General features: G+C 42.5%; 1 protein-coding gene across 1 annotated transcript; it reads left to right on the forward strand.

The window, feature by feature from the left end:
- The first annotated feature begins 14,622 nt into the window (after nucleotides 1-14,622).
- On the forward strand, nucleotides 14,623-21,983 carry CCNJ (cyclin J). Its single transcript, XM_088528781.1, has 5 exons — nucleotides 14,623-14,701; nucleotides 16,303-16,513; nucleotides 19,035-19,334; nucleotides 19,423-19,582; nucleotides 21,043-21,983. The coding sequence occupies exons 1-5, from the start codon at nucleotides 14,633-14,635 to the stop codon at nucleotides 21,452-21,454; spliced, it is 1,152 nt and encodes a 383-aa protein (XP_088384907.1). The 5' UTR covers nucleotides 14,623-14,632; the 3' UTR covers nucleotides 21,455-21,983.
- Nucleotides 21,984-23,042: the final 1,059 nt, after the last annotated feature.

Here is a 23,042-nt window from a genome sequence, read left to right on the forward strand (position 1 = left end):
TTTCTGGGAAAGCATATACTTAGTCACAGCTTCATCTTTCCCTCCACCAGCCTTTGGCATCAGCACTAGTTTGTCACCACGGCCGTTCATTAGACCCTGACCAACCTGGGCATCATAGCAGGCTTCCCAGGATACACGTTCCGGAGCCAGCAGAGGTGTACAGGGACACCAGCTTTCTCGAGCCAGGACATGATTCATTAGTTAGCAAAATCAGTTAGTTGCACACACAGCTGAAGTGTTAAGATTAGCCTCCTTATCTGGCCTGCCAACTTTTCCTGGTTTAGAACGGTGGCTTCTGCCTGGTTGGTACAGCCTCTGATAATAGCAGCAAAATGTCTCTTTTCAGGGCTTGCTTTGGGTCTCCCTTGCCTTATTTCCCTTTCAGCCGCAGCCCATACCCTCTGGTAAAGTGCTCACCCAGCTCCAAAGACGACTCCCTGACTGGGGACAATTAAAACCCTTAATGAGACGGAGACATCAGTCTCCAGTGCATCCCACAGCACCTCCACTTACGTGCTGGCATTTTTCTCCTCAATGATTCCTGCTGGACAAGACATGATGAAGCGATCCTCATCCAGTCCAGAATGTGGGGAGAAGCCAAAACCCCAAGACCAACAGTCAAAAACATTAAATTAAGGGGGTATCTGAGTCATATTCACTTCAAAAAAAAAAAAAAAGAAAAAAAAAAGAAAAAAAAAAAAAGGAAATTCCCTCTGTTCTCACAAAGCTGAAATTTCTAAATACAAACCCTGATGCTAGTTGTCTTAGGCAGTTTCCTCAACTTTGTGTCTTGCTTTAAATTATCCAGAAATTGAGGATAATAATGTATCAATAAGGAAAACAGATACTTGAAAAGTCTGGAGATTAAAATGCTCTAGGTGTGTTGCTATTACTGGATATTAGAATAATAGCAATGAATATGTAGTCTATCCTTCCCCCAATTTGCTGGGAAGAAAATCCCAGACAAACAAAACTCCAAAAATAATTGTGACATCTTTGACATCTTGTAAAAGGTATCTTTAGTAAAGGATGACATTCCTGGCTTCTAAGGTTTAAAAGACACACACAAAATACAATTTCAAAACCAGCAAGACTATCAAGATGACGGATAGCAAATGCAACTTCTAGATAGACTCATAAAAAATAGAAAGTTTTCTGGTGCCATTCAGGTCAAATGATTAATCACAATGGCACCCTCAAAATTTCCACAGATGTCAGGGAGGCCTTGCAGCTGAAATGGGCATAAGATTCTGGAATTTACCAATCCCTCTTTATGAAAATGACCCCAAATTTAATGCAATGACCCCAAATTTAATGCTTTCCCACAGATTCTGAGTTGAAATCACTTTCAACATAGAAAACTATTTTTATTTTTAATAGAATTTTGATACTTTCAATTTTAATAAAGTTTTCCTTACTTTCTTCATTATTTTTTTAAATACATTGTAACTCTGTTTCACGTGAGATGCTTCAAAATATTTTGTACTTATAGGCTCCTCCACTGCAACCACCTCCCCTTATCTTTTTGCCCATGGTGAATAGGTGGAGGTACCTGGCTTCATATTGTGTTTCATATTGGGGTAAGAAGTTTCTAATCTCTTCGTACCTTGCATTATCAAGAACCTGCACAGACAGTTATTGTAAATGACCTCTCCTCTGTTGTATCTTCCTATTCAACAACTCTAAGCTGACTCTTGGAATTTGCATCTCTAATAAGTGTACATAATTTTGTCTTCAACTAGTGTGCATAGGGCAGTTGCTGCTAAGTAAAGGTACCAGTTTGCACCTCTTTCTAGTCATAGTACGAACTGACTCCAAGATCATGCAACTTTGGTTTCTGTGTATAGCCTGTTCACTTATTTAAACTATTACATACACATAAACAATGCACATATTTATCATGTGGTATCTGCATTTAAAAATGTGAAAATGACTAAATTCGGAATGGAATCCTAAGTATATGTATGGCTGGAACGGGCTCTATGGATAGGAATTAACCTTTAGGCATGAATCCAGAGAGCTGGCCAGAAGGTGTGCGTTGGGAGGGAGGGTGTTTAGGGTTTGTTTGTTTTAAAACAGTTGTTGCCCAGATGGATGTTCTATGAACAGCACTGAAAGTGCAACATCACTAGATGAAATTGTAGACTCGGGGAACAAGTGACAGTGCAAAATTTAACACCTCTATAGCAGAAGCACTTCTTTTCTCAGGAAAATACAGATGGGAAGTACAGCAAACTTCAGCAGAGTGCCCCTCTTGGAAAGAGTTCCACGAGCAGAAATCACAGCTCCTCTCATAGCGGACCAAATCTACACTCCTCCTAAATAACAGTCCTCAAAGCAGAGAGGAGTATAGCAAGCTCCCCAAATCCATATTTTGCAAACAGCCTCAAAACAGCTATGTGGAAGGGATTGGAAGCATCTTAACATAAAACATAGCAAAGCTGTGCTCAGCCATAAACCACTGGGGCAAGAGGCATCCTTCAGGCTTCCAAAGACAGCACAAGCCACGTTTGGAGGTCCACTGAGCATTTGTTGATACTCCAGCTAAAGAGGGTCTGTGAGACGTGCCACGTGCTTGGGCAATAGCTGTTCTCACAGCTGAAACCAGCTACAGCACCAGAACTGCTTCTGGTTCTTGAGGCGCTGGAAGCAAGAACTTATTCAGCAACAGCTCTGGACAACTTAGAAGGATCGTTTTTCTCTACTGAGGCTGCAGCTGACTTCAGTGGGAACAGAACCAAGCTGTCACAGCCTCAAATTAAAAAATCTTAGTTATTGGCAGTCCTCAATTAAACCTTGCTGATGACAGGCTTATGACAGATTTAAACCATGCTAATACATCCTTTGAATCTTTTATTAATTGCACTAAGCAACCTGGCTGCTTCCCAGCTGGTTGGAAGCAGCAGGGCTAAGTTAGGTAATGCTCTCAAGGCAGGCCCTGACACAAGTGAGCAACTACCAGGGCATCTCACTCCTGAGAACTCTTCTGAATGACTCAGAAAATAACCCACATGTTACACAGCATTTTCCAGTTTTGCATTCTCCCTCTGTACCAGGCCCTCAGTGAGGCAATTTAGGCGTTCACTACAAAGCCCCAATTCAGAATTCCAACATTTATTCCTCTATTTCAAAAAGAGGCTAAAAACAGAAAAGCAAGATAAACCTTGTGCTCTTCTGCAGTGCCCTTCCCATTCAGCTGCTCCTGAAAATACAGTTAAACAAAGCAGTGATTATTCCATAACACTATAAAATTAATCTCAATACAATTATAGGTGCTTACAAATAATCCAAAGCTGAAAGTATTTGAAAACAGATACATGGTTGCACATAACCTTCCCTTCCTCTATGATCCATGCACTGTTTCAGAATCTGGAGATTTCTCTGCCTTTCATATGTTGCTGGCTTGCTCGCTCCTGTTCTCTAGCTAAGGTATGCTTTAAGAAGTTAAATATACGTAACTATTATTAAATTCTACTTCACGAACTAAGTTGATTTAGAACACAAGGTCTCAGTCAAAGTGGATAGGGCCTATGAAATAACTTTTTCTTGAAGGGGATGCCCCAGCTACTCCCGGCGCTGTCAGTTCACTTCAGGCAACCTCAGACTACTCCCCTGCTTGCCCTCATCTAAGTACAGACTGTTAATCTACCAAAACCTAATATTTTGGGATGTGCTTATGAACCACTAGAGAAAAGCTCTCAAATAATATTCTGCATGACCTAACCTGAACTCAGAAGCTAGAAAAAAGCAGTGGATTTTTTTTTTTTATTACTTTTACTGGTTTTTTTTTTCTCCCCTCTCTGAATGCAGCTAATCTGTATTACAGCTCAACGCAGTTGAGTAAGGATGTAATACCTCTTACTAGATAACTTCTGCTTGCTCTCTTTTTTCTATTAATGGTAAAAATCTAAGCCTATGTTGTCTTTTTGTTTCCAGTAAGTACATTAATAGTTGTTCCATTTTATGTACCAGGAGACAAAGCCTGCCACCTTATTGTATATTATATGAAGGGAAGCATTTGGATGAGTTAGATCTGCAGGATTATTTGCATCCAGTGATGACATTGCATAACTGCCACACAGTTACTCGGAACACAGACAGCTTCTTCACAGAACAAGGAAATGAAACTCAAACACAGAGGATGCAAATGCTCTTAGCCATATGTAAAAGGTTTTCATAGAAACAGCAGGCTTCAGCACTCACTAGTACTAGATCTACATGCTGCTGCATCAAGTAGGAGTATAAATTTGATCTATATCAGGTAATATACAGAACACATTTTGATATAATTAAAATAGTAAGAGGGTATACTGCAGAACTTAGAGCTGGCATGACATCTCGAAGCCGTTTTACACTGGCTGGCAGAAGACAGGTGATTCCTATTCTTGTATAAAGTAACTGTAGCACTAATAGACAATTCTTGATATAATCACTACAGTCATAACTCAATGAAATGTTTTAAACAACACTGAACTAGCAGAGAAAATTTATGCCAGATCAAAGCTCTGGGTCATGCAGCAGCAAATTTTAAACCGCATGTAGGAGTCAAGAGTTGAACTTCATATACTATTAAACCACAACCTAAATCAGTTCCATCCTTGTATCTATAGTCTTACATCTCTGATTTTCATACTGAAATTAATAATTTAAATCTAAGTTAAAAAGCTCTCTTTTGCACTTCACTTCTAGATCACCATGGAAATTATTATCCGAAATATTTAATAAACACAGCTGTCATGCACTAAAATTTAGCTATTGAAAAGTCAGTCTAATCTGATTTTCTCCATATGCAGTCACTGCAATCTAACATGGTCAGGAGCATCTGAAATTGCCCAAATATTTGACTTTTCTCAAAACTCTCTTCCATGGCAGCCCCATCCAAGCCTATCAGCATTTACAGAAACCAGCGTGACTTTGAGCATTACTCTGAACACCAGCCCAAGGACTTGCTGATTCTTCATCACCCACTTCTGCCTTTTGAAAGCTCCCGCACAACACTACATCTCCCTCCTCAAGGAATCATCTGCAGCCTCGTAGCCGGCCCAGTGTCACCGAGCAGCACTTCCATTCCCCTTCTGTACTCCGGACTCCTTGTTCTGCCACAGCACCACGGGTGCTCACAAAAAGCCAAGCTTCAAATGGGACTATGTTCCTAAAACTTTTTAAAGGGGGATTTGAACTCTATTCAGTTCTGATGGTTATTTACAAAAGTCCAACTACGAATCAAAAAATAACACCACTTGTTTTATAGCTGAGCAACACGGCAAACAAACTGCAGTACAGGAATGATAAAACAGAGATAATTTTACCAACAGTTTTGAGCAAAAATAATTTAGAAAATATAACAACATTTGTGCAAAACAAAAACAGCAGTATCAACCAAACTATTTCTTACAAGCAATGCCTATTCTATTCACAGTCACATACTGAGCAAAGCAATGTTTCAAGTACAAAGATTGACTTTTGCCATCTGTTTTGAAATTGTTGGACCACTTCATGGAAAAACACAAGCTGGCATTCTTCAGACTAAGTCTATTGGTGAGAAGAGAAACATGAAGTGCTAGTTTGTTTTTTTGCCAAAGATAATCTTGAACAAGCTTAAACTATTATTGCAAATGTTTGAGTACTTCACAGATACTATTTACTATATTAAGATAGTATTTACTATATTAATATCCCTAATTTCAGACTGAAATTTATACCATGTTTTCCTATGTAGTGTTTCTCACTCATAATGCTAAGAGACTGAGAGTTCATGTTGCCAACAGCTCAGAAGAAAGATTCTTGCAGACTGTCCTCAAAGTAACTATGAGCAGAATAGGAAAACGAATACATGAGTTTGTTAAAAATGTGCACAGTCACAGCAACACGACACATAAACCTTCTACATACAGCCCAGTCATAAATGCACACTGACTCTGACAGCACTTTTCCCCTGAATCTGAGGTTTGTCAGGACTCAGACTGAACACAGTCTCACTAATCCCTCTCCTCTTACATACAGTGATGTAGACAGACCCTGTCCTCTTAGGGCAGCACCTCTCTTAAATACTGTCTATGTCATTGTGTTAAGCAGGCAGTGTTAATTTGTTTAGACAAAACAACAACCAATATTAACATTAATCCCTTTTTCTTTAAAATTCTCTCCTTCTGAATTAGGCTAGATGTATGGTCATCAAACAGTAAATGGAAACCCTAACACAAAATGCAAACAGTTTCAGACAGCAGCATCCCAATCAAACACTGTAAAACCAAACTACTGTTTTTTTTTTTTTTTTTTTACCCTTCCATCAGACCACCTTTCAACCAGATAACTCACTCAACATGCTTTTTACATCAATCATCACAGTGCTTTTACCAACATCCAAACGGATGGATATTTCTGTATTTTAATACTGCAGTGAGTGTAATGAATCACAGTGCAGTGAGTGAAAATACAGAGTACTCACTCATGGTTATTAAAAACTTGTCTAAACTGGATGCGTTGTGACTAGGCAATTATGCACTGAATAGTGTAAGAGGGTATTACGAAGCAGTGATGAAAGGTCTTCTTGTTCATAAAGCCTGAGAAAAGTACATCAGCACACTAACCAAATATAGTGCACTTAACCAGCTCCTTCAATGCATGACCACATACCTGGCAGGAAAATGTGTTCCAAACATGAAAATCTTGAATTCTTTCAGCAAAAACCATGACATTCCTGGGCTGGATAGAGTTCTACCTTTACAGCCCTGTAAGTTTCAGGAAAATAAATAAATAAACAGTTTTCCTGGCACTTCACTTTGAAAGGAAAAGGAACAGGCCACTTCACCCATCTTTATATTCCCTCCGCATATGGAAAAAAATCAAACATGTTTGACAGGAATAACAACACCTCGCTATCTGCCCTCCCAACCCTCCCATTGCCCATCTCTGAGCTAACGGTGTGACAAGTAACCCCTCCCTTTCCTCAGTTCCAGGCAAACGAGGCAGCTGACGCCTCCCAAGCAGGAAGCACATGTGCAGTAGGCACAAGATGCCCCAGGTGACCTCAGTTACTGGCAAAGATATTCCCTAAACTGAGACAGTGGCTTAAAAAGAGAAGAACCCCTCAGTATAAGTTATATCCATCATCACTCTTCCAATTGCATGGACACTCCCTTCATCTGACGCATTATCAGAAAACAGACACATTTATCCTACCACCAAATAAAACATCCAGGGACACACATTTTTATAGTCATCATAGCATCATAAAATCCTGAAGGCTGGAAGGGGCCTCTAGAGATCATCTAGTCCAACCCCCCTGCACACGCAGGGTCACCTAGAGCACGTGGCACAGGACTGCGTCCAAGAGGACCTTGGAGACCTCCAGAGAAGGAGACTCCACAACCTCTCTGGGCAGCCTGTTCCAGTGCTCTGTCACCCTCACTGCTAAGACATTTTTCCTTAAGTTCCTGTGGAACTTTTGGTAGCTTCCCAGAGGACATGAGAACATTTAAATATTTGTTTATCGAAACGCTTCATGAAAAGACAGAGCATTCTCAGATGCTTTCTCTCTTAATAGCCATATTATTTACTAAATTCAACAGTTCCAGAGATTTACTAGTTGGTTCAAACATAATTACCACATTTTAGTAGCTAGTCCAAGAATCAAAAGCCTTAGACAGCTTTGAAAAGCCTACCCACCGAGCTCCTTTACCACCCAATATAGGCATTCACAAACACAACCCTGCAGTACTTTCTGTAGGAGTGAGCCCTCACTCATGCTTCTGAAATGTTATGATTCCTTCAACTGACTTACTACATTTCATCTATGACCATATTGCAAGAGAGCTGTGAGCAGTCACAGTCCTGTCGTTTGAGTGATTCATTCCCTTTAATTAAATGCCCTTGAAATATTACTGCTAGGTATGTCATCAAGTGCATCTTTTGCTTGAAAATACGATCAACAAGCACAATAATTAAAGCAGAGCAGACTTTCTCAGCTCTAAGAAACACAAGGGCTAAGTACGGGGATTTATTTTTAAGGGTACTCAGTTCTACAAAACTGAGAACCTTTTATATTAAAAAAACAAAGATCTAGTTCTTGAAATATGTCTTCTAATGAGTTACTGCCTCTATTTTCAAATGAGAAGCACCAAGGAATCTCAAGGCAAGAACCAGTCAAATACAGTGATCAAATTCTTCTGTAAGTACTTTTTTCAGTGCTATTTCATCCCAGAATTTAAACCTTCTGATCTCTACTCACATAGCTGAGGTGACAAATTCATATAATTCTGCCAGTCAAAAAAAAAAAAAAATCCAAGCTTTAAAGATGCATCATATGACAATATGCACAAATAAAACTCTCTCTCAGTCTTTAAAGCCAGTTATACTCTGCCATTAATATACCATTAATAGAGAGAGAGGAGAAAAAAAAAAAAAAAAACAGTATCAGAAGTGGTTCCTTCTATATAAGGAAGAGGAAAAGGTTACTAATGCAAAGAGATCTCAGTTCTCAAGACCAGAGTATTTGCTGTGCTTGGCAATTACGTGCAAGATCTTCATTTATATTTTAAAAGCCACATTTAGGTTTCCACAGACCAAGATGAACCACCCAAATATTAAGAAGGGGAAGAAAAAAAAAAAAAAGGCAAAAGGCAGCTCAAGTAAATATATGCATTAACTCCTAAGATACAGATCTAACCTCCCAGTAACTACAAAGAGAAGCCACCTCACTCACCACGCCTGAAATTGCGTTAAAATTAAAATTTGAATTAGAGGTCCATAAATTTTATTAGGGCTTTAGTATCTCCCTCTTTAGAAGATTCCACAAAAGTGTTACAGGTATTTTAGTCCAGGTTTCACAGGTTGCATTCTACTCTGGTTTAGTGTAGTCCATAGTTATGTAAATCATAATTTTTCTTGGGAAATCCCAAGAATAAGGGTGCTTCTTGTTCTCTGGTGCCTTCTCAAAGCACAGGCAACAACTCTCAAGGCCAATCTCATTTCTCCTCGAAACAGATGTCTCCCCATTCTAAGGACTTACCAAACCTGTTTGGGGTCTGTCTTGACTTATGCAGGGCTAAGATGGGAATACTTAAAGTATTGTACATAGCCGCAACCACCATAAAATTTTACATCAGTTAAAAACAAAACTAAAAAAAAAAAAACCCACTGGTTATTACTTTTCACTAAGCGTTACTTTTAAAGCGGTGCAGAAGGACATGCAAAATTGTATTAACCTATTCTCATTTCAGTGAAATTATTCACATTCATTTCACCTCCTACACTTGAATTTTGCAAACTCTGGATTCTGGAAGAAATCAGCAAGTCTATTTACCCTATGAAGTTTTGAAGGTTCCAATAGTGTCCTCATTAATTCTTCCAGTGAAGGGTTAAGAGCACAGGCATAGCCACACGCTTCCTGGAGATAACTGTGTGGTTTTACAGAAGGGCTCTGGCTTTTTCAATAGGATTATATTCCAGTAACACTTGGAAAAGAAGAGACCTTACAGAAAACATCCTGGTCGAGTACATGCCTCCTTACTAAGGAGGGCTCTGAAGAGGAAAAGATGACAAAAGCAGCAACCTGAACCAGGCTGTAAAACCTAATAGGGAAAAGGAGGGTTAATAATAAAGATATAATATGGTCCTGGCTCAACTGACTGTATGCCCTGGCCATCCAACACAGGAATAGTGGGAAATAAGAGCTACTAGAAGTCTAAATTATGATTTAATTAGCATAACAGAGGCTCACTAGGGGTAATCAATATAACCATTTTAAAGAATATAGCTCATTCGGGGATAAAAAGAGAGAACACTTATTTGTCTCCTATCAAGGAAGAAGTGGTTGGGAATGTGAAGACAGCTTATTATACAAGCCAGGTCATGAATTGGTAACATTGCTGGTCCACAGGAAAGAAATGACAGAAAAAGAGCAAAATGAAATCAAATTCAGTAAGTCAGACTTTACAAATCTGAAGAATTTATAAAATCTTTCTTGATTGTAAGGGGAAAAACTTTTTATTATTATTCAGAAGGATAATACAGACACAGAAAGCACCCCCAAAAGAGAGGAAAGCTAAGAAATGTAGTAAAAGTAAACCTTTGGCTTTTTAGCAAAGCTGGCTAAGTCACAGATTCTTCATTGATTTCAAACATAAGAAAACAAGGGGGATGAAAATAGAGTTGAATCACTGGGGAGTATAAGGCAAAGCCCAGCTATACGCATGGAGGATCACACTCAGGTATCTGCAGTTTGCCAGGCTTCCGAGTACTCCGTGAACACAACAGGAGCAAGTGGAAGGCAGCGTCAGACCATGACAGCAACTCGTAGATGAAATGAAAGGGTCAGAAAGTTCTCCAACTCCTTTGCATCTCACTAAAAGGTCAAGTGTAAGCAGCACAGGAATAAGATTTCAGCCTAAAAGAGAGAAAGAACAGAAAGGTATTTTCATAGAATCATAGAATGCTTAAGGTTGGAAAGGACTTCTAAATGTCATCTAGCCCAACCCCCCTGCACACGCAGGGTCACCTAGAGCACGTGGCACAGGACTGCATCTTAGCAGGTTTTGAAGATCTCCAGAGAAGGAGACTCCACAACCTCTCTGGGCAGCCTGTTCCAGTGCTCTGTCACCCTCATTGGTAAGAAATTTTTCAAGTTCCTGGGGAACTTGTGATGCTTCGGTTTCTGGCTGTTTCCTCTAGTTCTGTCAGTGGCCACAAGTGAAAAGAGGCCAGCACCATCCTCCCCACTGCCTCCCTTGAGGTACTTATAGACACTGCTCAGATCCCCTCTCAGCCTTCTCTTCTCCAGGCTGAACAGGCCCAGCTCCCTCAGCCTCTGCTCACAGGGCAGATGTTCCAGGCCCCTGATCATCCTTGTAGCCCTGCGCTGGACTCTCTCCAGCAGCTCCACATCCCTCTTGTACTGTGGAGCCCAGAACTGGACACAATACTCCGGATGCGGCCTCACCAGGGCTGAGTAGAGGGGCAGGATCACCTCCCTCGACCTGCTGGAGACGATCCTCTTAATGCACCCCAGGATCCCATTGGCCTTCTTGGCCACGAGGGCACACTGCTGCCTCATGGTCAACTTGTCATCCATCACGACACCCAGGTCCCCCTCTGTAGAGCTGCTCTCCAGAACGTCAGTCTCCAGCCTGTGCTGGTGTCTGGGGTTATTCCTCGTCAGGTATTTTCTGTCTGCTTGGCCTGACAAACTTCATCCTAGATACTCCCAGCAGCAGCTGAAGCGCGCCCAGGCAATCTGAGCAAGCATCTTACAGAACTTCTAGGAAATAGGCAAGACAGGAGAAGAATAGAACGATTAAATACTGCTTTTGCAAAGGGAATTAAAAGCAACAATAACAAAAACATATGAGCTGGCAAAGGGAAACGGTTACACACTTGTTAACCTGACCGCAGTCTCTGGGAGAGTTCTGGAAGAAATAACAACACAGACTATTTGTAAGTACATGGAAAACAACCACATGAACAGAAACCTCAGCAGAGGTTGTACAGAGGATATACGCAGCTCCAGTATGAACCCCTGTATGGCAAGGGAACAGACTTCATAGGTTCATCATCATACCCCTGGCAAGGTGCACCTTGAAATGTCTTATGTGACCTTCCCAAAAGCAAGTTAATGAAATACAGTCTAGATAAAATTACTGCTATGCAGGTGCAAAACTATTTGGATAACCCTCCCCCAAGAGGGGCTATGAATGGTTCTTTGTCCCAGAAGTCTATTCAGAGTAAGGTTTTGCAGAGTCTGGGTCTGATTCTATTCAACACTCATTAACTATCTAGATGGTGGAATAAAGAGTATTCTTCATTAATTTACACATGGTAAAGCTAAGAAGTACTGCAAGTGCAGTGCAAAATACCATCAGAATGAAAAAGAATGATGCTAAAAAACCTTAAACTACTAAAGGGAAAATGAAATTCAATACAGAAAACTGCAGTGGTAATTGTTAGGTAAAACAAGTTAGCTCAGTAAGTACTTGATAAGTACAAGCCACTAGGCAGCAGTTCAGAGATGGAACTGTGGGTTAAAATAAATAAAAACTCTATAAACAAGCCAAAAGCTTATTGGCTCCATTTGGCAATGGTAGATTTATGCTGCAGTATCACATACCACTTAAGTCCAGCACTTGGAAAAGACATCAACAGCAAGTGTCTAGAAGACAGCAACAATCAGAAGTTAGAAAACGTGAGCTGTACAGAAAGCTAAAAGTGACCTGTGACGACTGGGCCTAAAGTAGTAGTGGCCGAAGGGAGATGTGCCCACCAGCCTTCAATTGCCAGTTCTCAGTATCCATGACTTAAAAAGTAGTAAGTGAGCTTAAACCTTCTGCAGGCTAAACACTAACAACTGTCCAGCACTGTGACAGTGAAGCACTGGCAAGGACTCTTCAAGAGGAGATCATGATCTCTCTTTAGCGAAAATATTTAAATACAGACTACAAAACAAAAACAAAACAACAACAAAAAAAAAGCATGCCAGGAACAACCCTGACTTTGGGAGGACTTAGACATAGAGAATCTTTCCAACCCTTTCTTCTCATTGTACAAAAAGCAGATACATATATTAAAAGTTCACAGGATAAACAACTCTTAAATTTTAAGTTGCAATGTGTGTGTAAAAATTCACAAACAGGCAAAGAAAGAGGGGAGTTTCAAGACTCTTATGTAGCTCAATAGCTGAATCATCTTTGTAGCAGGACAAACAAATACAGAATTACTGTTCTCCCAGTTGGAATTACTGTTCTCCCAGTTATAGTGTATAAAGCTGTGTACTCTGGGAGATTTATCAGGAAGGCATTTCCTTCATAAGTTAGAAAAGTCACTCAGAAAAACAGCCAGAGTATCTACTCTTTTTTTCCTCCACCTATGCACGCTCTTACCTATCAACATAGAAGAATTTAAAAAGCCAGTAGAAATGCAAAAATGTTTTTTGTCCCCCCCAATATTCCATTGATCCCAGATCACTAATTACCTTCCCTGTTTTCTGCCTTGTATGCATGAATATAAACTATGAACTTCCCCCCCCAAACATTTTTTCCTCAAAATTTATGTAGCATTACATAAAGAAATCTGTTGTAAATGGAAACTGCCTAAGAAACACACCATGAAAACAAGGACTTCTATGTGCCTGTGCACCTCCTCAGCTGAGGTCACACAAGTCCATAGGATAGCCCATTAGACTTGCATGTTTACAAGCACAGGCTTTTACAGCCCCAGCTACAGTCACTAAACTGGTTATGTCAAAAACTGGGCTTTCTTAATTAAAAATAATAATAACAAAAAAGACACGCCTCAATATTGGTAGAATTAAAAAAAAAAAAACCCTTCCTCAACATAAGCTCTGCTCAAAGTATTTTCCCCCATCACATTGCATTTTGTGGTACAGAACTTTGTATTTGTGTTAGTGAGCTGCTTGGATATTCAACAATTTAAAGATACAAACCACTATGAAAGACCAAGCATTAACTTGCAAGTGCTCTGCAGGAGGAGTTTACCAACAAGAGGAAAGTGCTCATAAATAAATAAATAAATAAATATACTTTCTGAGAATCAAACAGAGCAGAGCACTCAGCGCTGAGTGAGAAGCACAACCTGCAGCTCCTTCCAGCAGCACTTGAGGACACGGAGGCTGCTCGCAGAGGTGCGCAGGTTACTTAAACCAAGGCACTCCCCGCTATAAACCTCCTTCGGGGGGTTCTGAGAACTCACCGGCAAAACCAGCCCTAACCCCTCGCACCCCACGAGCTCCCGCAGCCCCGGAGCGCGTTTCTGCGACCGTTAGGCTAGAGGGGGCGGCTGAGGGACCCAAGGCACCAGCCTCACTGCTGGAAGTGCCCCTCTGCAGGCTGTCCGCCCGGACCCTGCCCGCCGAGAGGCCATAGAGCGGCGTTTCGAGGCCCCGAGCCCCGGGCCGTCCAGCTAGGCGAGCACCCGTTTACGAAACGGGACGAGGGGCCATCACGGGGCCAGCCACAGCCGGCGCCCGCCGCCCTTTATCGGGGGCGGCTACGGCAGCTGCGCGGGGCCAAAGCGGCGCGGCGCGTGGCGGCCGCAGGCACGGGGGGCTCGGCGCGGTGCGGCCCTGTGAACGGCGCGCCCTCATTGGCCGCTGCAGGGCCGCGCCGCGCTGTAAGGCGGCCAGGGATTGGCGGGCGCGGGGCCGCGTGCGGGCGCCGCCGGGCTTTGTACACACGCCGGCCCGCTCGGCCCTTTAACAATGGGCGAGGCGGGCGGCGCCGCGCGATGGCGGCGGAGCCCCGCGCCGCGCTGAGCCGCCCCGCGCCCGGCCCCGCCGCCCCGCCGGCCGCCTAGGGCGAGCGGCGAAGCGGCGCCGGCGCCTCCGGCCTTTTGCGGCGGCGCCATCGCCCGCCGGGGCCGGCGCGGCGGCGGCTGCCGCGGCCCCCTCCTCCCCCCGCCGCCCGCGTCCCCGGCCGTGCCCCCCGCGGCGGGAGGTGGCGGGGGGGGGGGGGCAGGTAACGAGCCCCAGTTGTGCCCGGCGCGGCGCCGCTGATTGCCGATAATTGGGCGCCGGCGGGCGGGGGGCTCGGGCGGTGCTGCCCGCCCGGCCGCACCCGCCCCCGTCCGCGCCGTTTCCTCCCTCCCGCCCGCTCGTCGCGCCGGGCCGCGGCCGCCGCCGCCCATGGAGCTGGAGGCGCAGTGGTGGACGGGGCAGCTAGCGGCCGACATCCACCAAGCGCTGCGATACAAGGTACGGGGGCGACGGGGGGGGTCTGCCCGCCGCGGGGGCTCTGTCCGGCGCGGTCCCGGTCCCGCCGCCCCGTCCTCGCGGCACCGCTCGTGCCTGGACGCTCGAGAAACGGATCCGGGCTTGGAGTCTGCGGGGAGCCTAGAGCAGCGCTTACAACCGGCCCCTGCAGCCCCAGGAAAGGGGCTTCTGCACTTAAGTCGCATGAAAAAGAGTAAAGGGTCTAGGCGTGCTGCCTAACTGAGCGTCAGGCAGCTTCGAAGCTCTTTATAACCCCGACCTGAAGTTGCCGGCTGGGAATGTTTTGATAACAAAGTTCGTCTTGTCCCCGGAGATGCGAATTAGTTGGTGGTGAATGAAGTTAGTGAAACGGCAGTTCTGCTGTTGTAGTGCTAGATGGCCTGGTGGCAGTTTCTTTGGAGGCATGATTGCTAAAGCTGCTTGGGTTCGGATCACAAGAGGAAAACAAGATATACGTAGGCTATCAAAATTACCGTTGCCAGAACAACGCCGGTGTTGTGAAAAGGTAAAGTCTGCAGGTCTGTCGTCTCTGTTTCACTTTGATAACGCCCTGCAGAACTTTCAATTTACCTTGAAACCTGGAAACACTGTGTTATGGCAGCCAGCTGGGTGTTGCAGAACAGGCTGCTCTGCTGGAAACTTCATTATGCTCAAAATTCTACTTAATCTGGGCTGCACGATTGTAGTTACTAAGTTTGTTCTTGCTAACAGAAGATTACGCTGTTCTGCTGTCCCGAGCTGTTGCATGTGTGCTGCCGAGCAGGAGCCAAGAGGAGGGCACTCTGATGGTCCAGACTTAATATTCGGATCAGATAGTGCCACAGATCTTTCTTGTCTGTGCTGTTGATACGGCTTTTTTGTTTTGTTTTCCCCCACATATCAGCCTCTATGAACTTTATAAACAGCAAGAAGTTGGGAGATTTTTAGGTCTTGGTTTAGTGTTCTTGTCTGTGTCTAGTTAGAGCTGTTGAAGATAAGCGCTCATGAATGTGCTGCGGCCAGATTAAGTCAGGGGCTAGATCTGCAGCAAACGGTTACACGCACGTACACGCGCACGTTTGCACACCTGCCCCCTTGCTAGCGGTGCCACCTCCAGCGTGCGTGTAACGTCCTTCTGCTGGAGACACCCACGGGAGAGCTGGCAGCGCTGGAACGTGCAAACGCCTCCGTGCAAAGTCTGATCGCCGCGACGACGCGGGGGCAGGAGGGCTCCGGGTTAAGCGCCCGGGCTCCACGTGGAAGCGGCTGGAGAGCCGCGTCCTGCTGCCGTGTCCCTGCCAGGATGTCAGCTCTGTCAGCTGAGGCAACGCGGCAGGGTGCAAAATAAAAGCACTTCTCTGAACGCACTGTGAAAATATGTTAAATTACGCTATTATTATTATAGTCCCAGCTCTTATGTAAGAGAGCAAATTGGTTGTGCCCTGTGGAAAAATGGTGCTGAAACTATGGGAGTGGATGGGAGGGGAGAACTGTGGATGGGAGGGGAGAACTCCTTTGAAAATCCAGTGGTTAACAGCTGTATTAGTTGGATAGAGATTCAAACTAAACAGTGTAATAAAAATTACTTGCTGCTGTCCATCTAGGAGCTGAAGCTGCCCTCATACAAAGGCCAGTCTCCTCAGTTGCACCTAAGAAGATACTTTGCAGATCTGATTGCCATCGTGAGCAATCGTTTCAGGCTCTGTCCCGCTGCGCGACATCTAGCTGTGTATCTGCTGGACCTCTTCATGGATCGTTACGACATATCCATTCAGCAGCTGCATGTGGTTGCTCTTTCCTGTCTACTTTTAGCAAGTAAGTATGTTGCACCAAATTTCAATTAACTAGAGCAATACAGGTTCTGCTGCCAAGTACAAAGAACATCTGGATGGGGTACTTGTAAAAGCCAATTATCATATCTAAATCTGGCCCAATCGGTAGACTCTTTGTTTAAACTCATTTTGACTTTTATTGATATTTGAGAGGAGAAAAAACAAACAGTGATTAAAAAATAATAACAGTAAAAGATGTTTTTGTTTAGAAGCACAGATTTTTCTAAGATGAACTTTTTGAGAGACATAGGAATAGAAAAGCTGTCCTTTTAAGGACAATAAGTGCTGGAAAGAAGGGGAAATCAACATAACCTGTGAGAAACAAAATAAACAAAACAAAATACGGAGAGTGTCCTGCACCCTGTTGATGATGATCCACTCTCTGGAGTGCTTCAGACTGCGTATGTTGCAGTGTTCTTTAAGCAAGCTAAGGCTAACAAAAAGCCTGCGTTGTCACATACAAATGTAGCAGATGAAGTACGGTGATCACACAGTACACTATTGTGTACTTGGAAGATTGAAATAATTACACTCACTCATTATGAACCGCCCTGCCTATGCTGACCTCAGCTTGATTCTTGGGATATGTATACGTATCTTTACAGTTAGTTTCTCTTTTAGAAATTCCCCAAGAGATCTGCCCGTGGCGTGCTGCAATACTGCCTTGTCTGAGCAGCAGCAGAACTAGCTGCTGCTCTGGATTCTGCTGATCCGTTTCACAGAATCACAGAATGGCTGAGGTTGGAAGGGACCTCTAGAGATCATCTAGTCCAGCTTCCCTGCTCAAGCAGGGACACCTAGAGCATGTGACGTAGGGTGGAATCCAGGCGGGTTTTGAATTGTCATTTGTCTGAATCTGTTTTCCCTTTGTCAAACAAGATACTGTATGTCTAGGCTCTCTCAACTAGAAAGCTAGACTGCAGAGATGTTGACTGTTTTGGTATGCTGCTTCCTTTTGCTGCATTGTCTCCATCAATATAGCTGCTCAGCAGAATAGTGAAGGAACAGGGTGATTTTGGATTCTTCTGGGGATGAACTTCAACTGGATGCCACCAGCCAGCAATCTTTTCTTGGCAAAGGAAGGGGCTCTGAATATGAGAACTGTGTCTCAGAAACCAGTTTAATCCATATTAATACCAGGTTTTCAGATGAATTTCATGTTCTGAAGAAAACTTTTTGTTTGCTTTGTGATTGTGTTTTGGTTTGTTTTTTCTTATCACCTCTCCAATCTTTCCTAACAAGCTGCAAGTAGAGCTTAGAAAAAGCCTGCAGTACTCGCTCTGGTGAGAAGCAGAGTATGAGCAGAGTTTAGAGAAGCAGAGTTCAGCAAGCGCAAACCAAAATGCTGTTTTAAGCTTTCGTCCTATGTGGCTCAAATAAGTAGTTTAATCAGCAGTACAGTAAGCTGGACAACCCAAGTCGCAATACATATGGAAAGGTTATCAAAAGTATTGAGAAAAGTGATTAAATGATTCTTTAAGCTTATATTTCTGTAATCAACAGAGTATGGGACTCAAACTAACAGATGGGGGCTGGTGTTGCTTAAGTCCTGTACAGGTATCTCCCACTGTTGGAAAAAATCAAATGTTCACTAGATTCAATCTTGCAAAGGTGCCTAAAATGTTTATCCACAATATACTGTGTAGCACTGCCAGTGAGTGTAAGATGGAAAGAATTTGCAATGAAACTGAAATAGCACAACCATATGGCAACTTTAAGGAAATGTGACACTTGTTTCCCTGCTTAATGGGTTTTCTACACATATGATTTTGCTTCAGGCTGAACACATACAGGACAGGCAAGTTAAAGTCCAGGGAAAGCTGAAGCTACTAGAAGTGTTAAAGTTGAAACTGTGTTTACAGCAGTGTTGGTCTTTGGATGTTCGTTGCTGACATGTATTGTTTGAAATGCTGGAGCAGCTATTCAGTTATCAAATCTAAAATGTACCTACCACAAACAAACATTAAGAATAACTGCATTGATCAGAGATTGATTATACTCCATAACTTTTAAAAATGAGTGACAAAGGGGAGGATTAAGGATAAATGTTGTATTGCTGTGTACTGCAAGTCACCGCACTGATATTTCATTGATGATAATGACACGTTCTACAATAGTTTGATTTCTCTCTGCTACACTAGTGATATCTCATATAGCTTGGCTTGTTTCTGTTCTCATCAGTTGGTTTCTGGTCTGTGAGTGAGAGAAGCACTAGAAAATGCCACCCTGTGCCATATCCTACATGCTGCTGGACATTGGCTGCTGGATTCTAACATTTTATAGCAGAGGATTCTATAACTCTACTTTGAAGTCTATATTCTAAAAAGGGATTCTAACCCTTTTTGTCCCAGAGGAAATCTTCTATTTGAGCTTTGCTTTCCAAAGACAGTCACAGGCTTGTTTGCTGTAGTAGAAGTATGGCCAAAACAGACACTAGATGCAATCTGTTGTGCAGCTTACTCATACTAAACCTTTTCTCCCCTCCTCTTTCTGTTCACCTGAAGGTAAATTTGAAGAAAAGGAAGACAGTGTTCCCAAACTTGAACAGTTGAACAGCTTGGGTTGTATGACTAACATGAACCTGGTACTAACCAAACAGAACTTACTTCATATGGAGTTGTTGTTGCTAGAAACATTTCAGTGGAATTTGTGCCTCCCAACTGCTGCTCATTTCATCGACTATTACCTTTCTATTGCTGTACACGAGACTGATCTACATGATGGCTGGCCAATGGTTTGCTTAGAGAAGACCAAGTTATATATGGCAAAATATGCCGATTACTTTCTGGAAGTATCACTGCAAGGTAAGTTACATATTTCAATTAGTGATATCTTTGTTCTTGGAGACGAGTATTGTCCAACTTACATGAATCTCTCTTCTTTGTTCTCTAGATCATGCATTTTTAAGTTATGCCCCTTCTTTAGTTGCTACTGCATGTGTAGCTTCTTCCAGGATTATCTTGCGTCTCTCACCAACATGGCCTACTCGACTACATCATCTTACTGCATATTCCTGGGATTTTTTAGTGCCATGTATTGAACGACTATTAATGTAAGTTAGTAATAACTAAGCTAATAATAGTTTTTTTTAAATACCCATTTCCCAGTCTGATAGTATTCATTCATATTTACACCAAAAGCTGTATTTCTTGAAGTTCAATTTGTCTAGTCTGAAAATATTTAGATATTAGGTAATATTCAAACTAAGTGAAATACCTGTTTAGGCCTTTCAAAAAAAAAAAAAAAGTCTTATCTGATCAGACATCTTTTGACATGCTCAGGCAATTTATTAAATGACTCATTCCCAATCTGCATAGGCTGTTTAAATACAGAAGGCAATAGAGAATAAGATGGGAGGCTTGTGAGCTTCTGTTTGCTCTAAAAGCTCCATGTCCTGGAAGCTCAAGGGATGCTCTGAATGGTTTGTGGGTCAAAAATACAAATTGTTTGAGGCTAATTTTGGAGGGAGGAGATGACTTGAGAGGTTTTATTCATTTTTGCCCAATCCTGAAAAGACTCTTACACAACCTGTTCCCTTATTCCAAAACTTATGATCAAAATTATGTCCATCATAACGACTTTCCTCCTACAGAAGTTTGTTCTTGCACAGATTTCAGTATCGTTTGGCAGTGGCAAAGTGCAGGAACAGCTGTACATGGTGATTGCATCTTTGAGAGAAAAAATCCTGCAGTCATGTCAAGGCCCAGTAATAAGTTAACAACCTCTCAGTAAAAACTGGTGAGGGGTTGAGCCCCACCTGTCTTCAAAAGAGCAGTTTGTGTCAGACTACTTAGCAGATTTTTAGCCTGATGGAATAAGTAGCACCTGCTTAACCCCAGCACAAGAACAAGAGAAAGAGCATATACATAAGAGTATATGCATAAGTATATACAAAGAGTAAATACATTTGAGCAACTATAAATCTAGAGGAATTCAGGTGAGCTAAAAATGTCTAGTTCCATATTGAGTGGACTAGAAAAAGAGCTACGTGCATTTCTACTTCTCAGAGCATACTTAAAGATCATATGTATATTTATATACAAGTACGGTAGTAGAGATCATTAAAAATCCTTTGATGATACCACATCCTTTTAAAAAACATTGTCTTCTGCTAGCTAATTTAAATGAGGTAGAAAAAAGGTTCAGGTTCTGGTAAGTTGGCACTTCACTGAGGTATCCCAGCAGATCTCACTTAACTGATATTTTTAGATTACTACTGTTAAATATTTGCTTTGTATCTGCATTTCAGTGCCGCCATAGAGTTAACTGAAATCCTAAATAAAACCCTGTACCCTAAAGAAACAAAATTTAAAACCTCAGATGAGTTTAAATGGTAAGATAGAAATGTGTGGTGGTAATGCGTGGGTTTGCTGTTGTTTGTTTTTTAAACTGTCTCCTTAAAGGTGTTGGAAGCTTTCAGATAATTTCACCATTGGCTGGAATTGAATCCAGAAGAGTTTAAGTGATTTTAATATCCGTATCAGTCTGTTCTGTCCTCTTACTCTCTTTTAGTGCGCATGATAATGATGTGAAGGAAGCGAACAAGCAGAAAGGACAACATGCTCAGGCTGCTCAGCATCCTGGCTTCCAGCCCCAAGCGCCAAGCCCCCAGCAGACGAGTGTTCAGCACCATATTCCACAGTATCTCCAGGCTCATCAGCCTTCATTACAGTATCACCAGCAAACATCACAGCAACAAAACTGTCAACAGATGATATCAGCAAATCATACATCATCCTACCCGCTTCAGACTTGCCCTGCTGCCTTGCAGGCTGGTGCTCAGGCTCGAGGCCATGTTCCGGCTGCCGCTGCTGTGTCGCTCGCTGTTCCGCTAGAGGTGAAGCCCTGTGTCAGCGTCTCCTACAACCGCAGCTACCAAGCGAACGGACGATACTCCTGTATTACTCCCTGCTTTGAGAGGTGATAAGTATACAATCAGTTTCGCGCTCGTTGGTTTGGGGTGGGAAGCTGTGTTGAGGGGAATTGTTTTTGGTTTTGTTAAACCTCAATTAAGTCTGAGGGCAGTAAGTTGGAAAAAAAATAGTGCCTTTCCAGGAAAGGGCAACTGGAATGGCAACCAGTACCTTAGCTCAGATACAGACTGTGAAGAATAAGCACACAGAACACCCTCTAGAAAGAATGTAGGTATCTGGGAGCAGTAAGTTCTCACTCTGGCACTCACAATATTCTGTGCTTCTAACACACCTTGGAAGTACTAGTCAACAGAAAAACATCTGTGGACTAACTACAGGTTTATCTTTTAATGAAGGAGATATGCAGTATTATTTTGAAGACCTTTATATAATATCACCATACAGTATTAACACTTAAAATTTATTGAAACATGAAAATCCGATGAATGCCAGACTTCCCCAGATACATGGGGACCACAGGAAGACAGAAACCTCTCTTGGATAATTCCATACTTTTGCCCACCTTGCCACCCCCTTTATTTTTTTCAGCTCTTTGATATGTGCTTTAGACTAAGGCATTTGAGTTAACTGGTGTTTTGGCTACTTTTAAGTTTTGTACCTCACAGGATAGACACTCTGTTCTCCCTCTTCTTCTCCTCGTTGTCCTTTTTATGTTTAAAGTTAACTCTTTCATACTAACTCAGGGAATTTTCTACTCGTTACTCTGTGCTGCTGGTTTGTATGCTTAATTGGGGGAGGATATGAGGGAGGAGGGTAGAGAGAGAGGGAAGAGAATATAGGACAAGTGGACTGGGTTTCCTTCAGGGCATCTATATGCAGAGTACCAAAGGGACATGACAATGTTCACAGAATGTAAATGTGAACTACCAGCCAGCAGTGTGGTGTTGAGTAATTGCAGAAAAGAAGGAGTTTCAGCTGAACTTTTACTGTACCAGAACTGCTGCAGTGGCTGTGACTTGTCTGTACGTACACACACACACACACAGAAAACATCCTATTATTTTACTAGCAGTATAACTGTACTTTTTTAAATTTTTCATACAGTCTAAACACTTACAAAAATGAATTTCTGTATCAGTCTTATAGTGGAAGAAAATTCTCAGGTAATAGTAGGGCAGCTTCTTCTGCTATTTGCATGTTCCAGGAAAAAAATGCAGATTTACCCTTCTAAATGGGTGGATCAAAAATGTATTCCAGAGTGAATTGCTTAATCACAATTAAGGTGCTAATTACATAAATTTATGAAATTACACTATCTCCTGTGGAGTGGATAGTCTGAGGGTAGAAAACTTCACTCATCCAACTCTTGGATGAAAATGATGGTAAAGATAGTAATTAAGAAATCTTCCCTTTTTTATATATACAAATATATGCGATAGTTGCCTTGCTCCTGTGATAAGATGTGGCATCAATGACAGGATTCCTGTGACCTTGAAATATGATTATAGGATGTGGGCATAAGACTGTCTTGTTTGTTCTTTTACCACCTCCTTTTCCTCTGTCTTAGTGGCAGCACTTAAAATCATGCATCATCTAACAAAAGTGCTGTATTGTCAATGTTTCAAAACAGTCTTTGTA

The sequence above is a fragment of the Tinamus guttatus genome, unplaced genomic scaffold, assembly GCF_059628265.1.
Source record: "Tinamus guttatus ecotype Peru unplaced genomic scaffold, ASM5962826v1 Tinamus_guttatus_pri_ptg000314l, whole genome shotgun sequence".
Lineage (NCBI taxonomy): Eukaryota > Metazoa > Chordata > Aves > Tinamiformes > Tinamidae > Tinamus > Tinamus guttatus.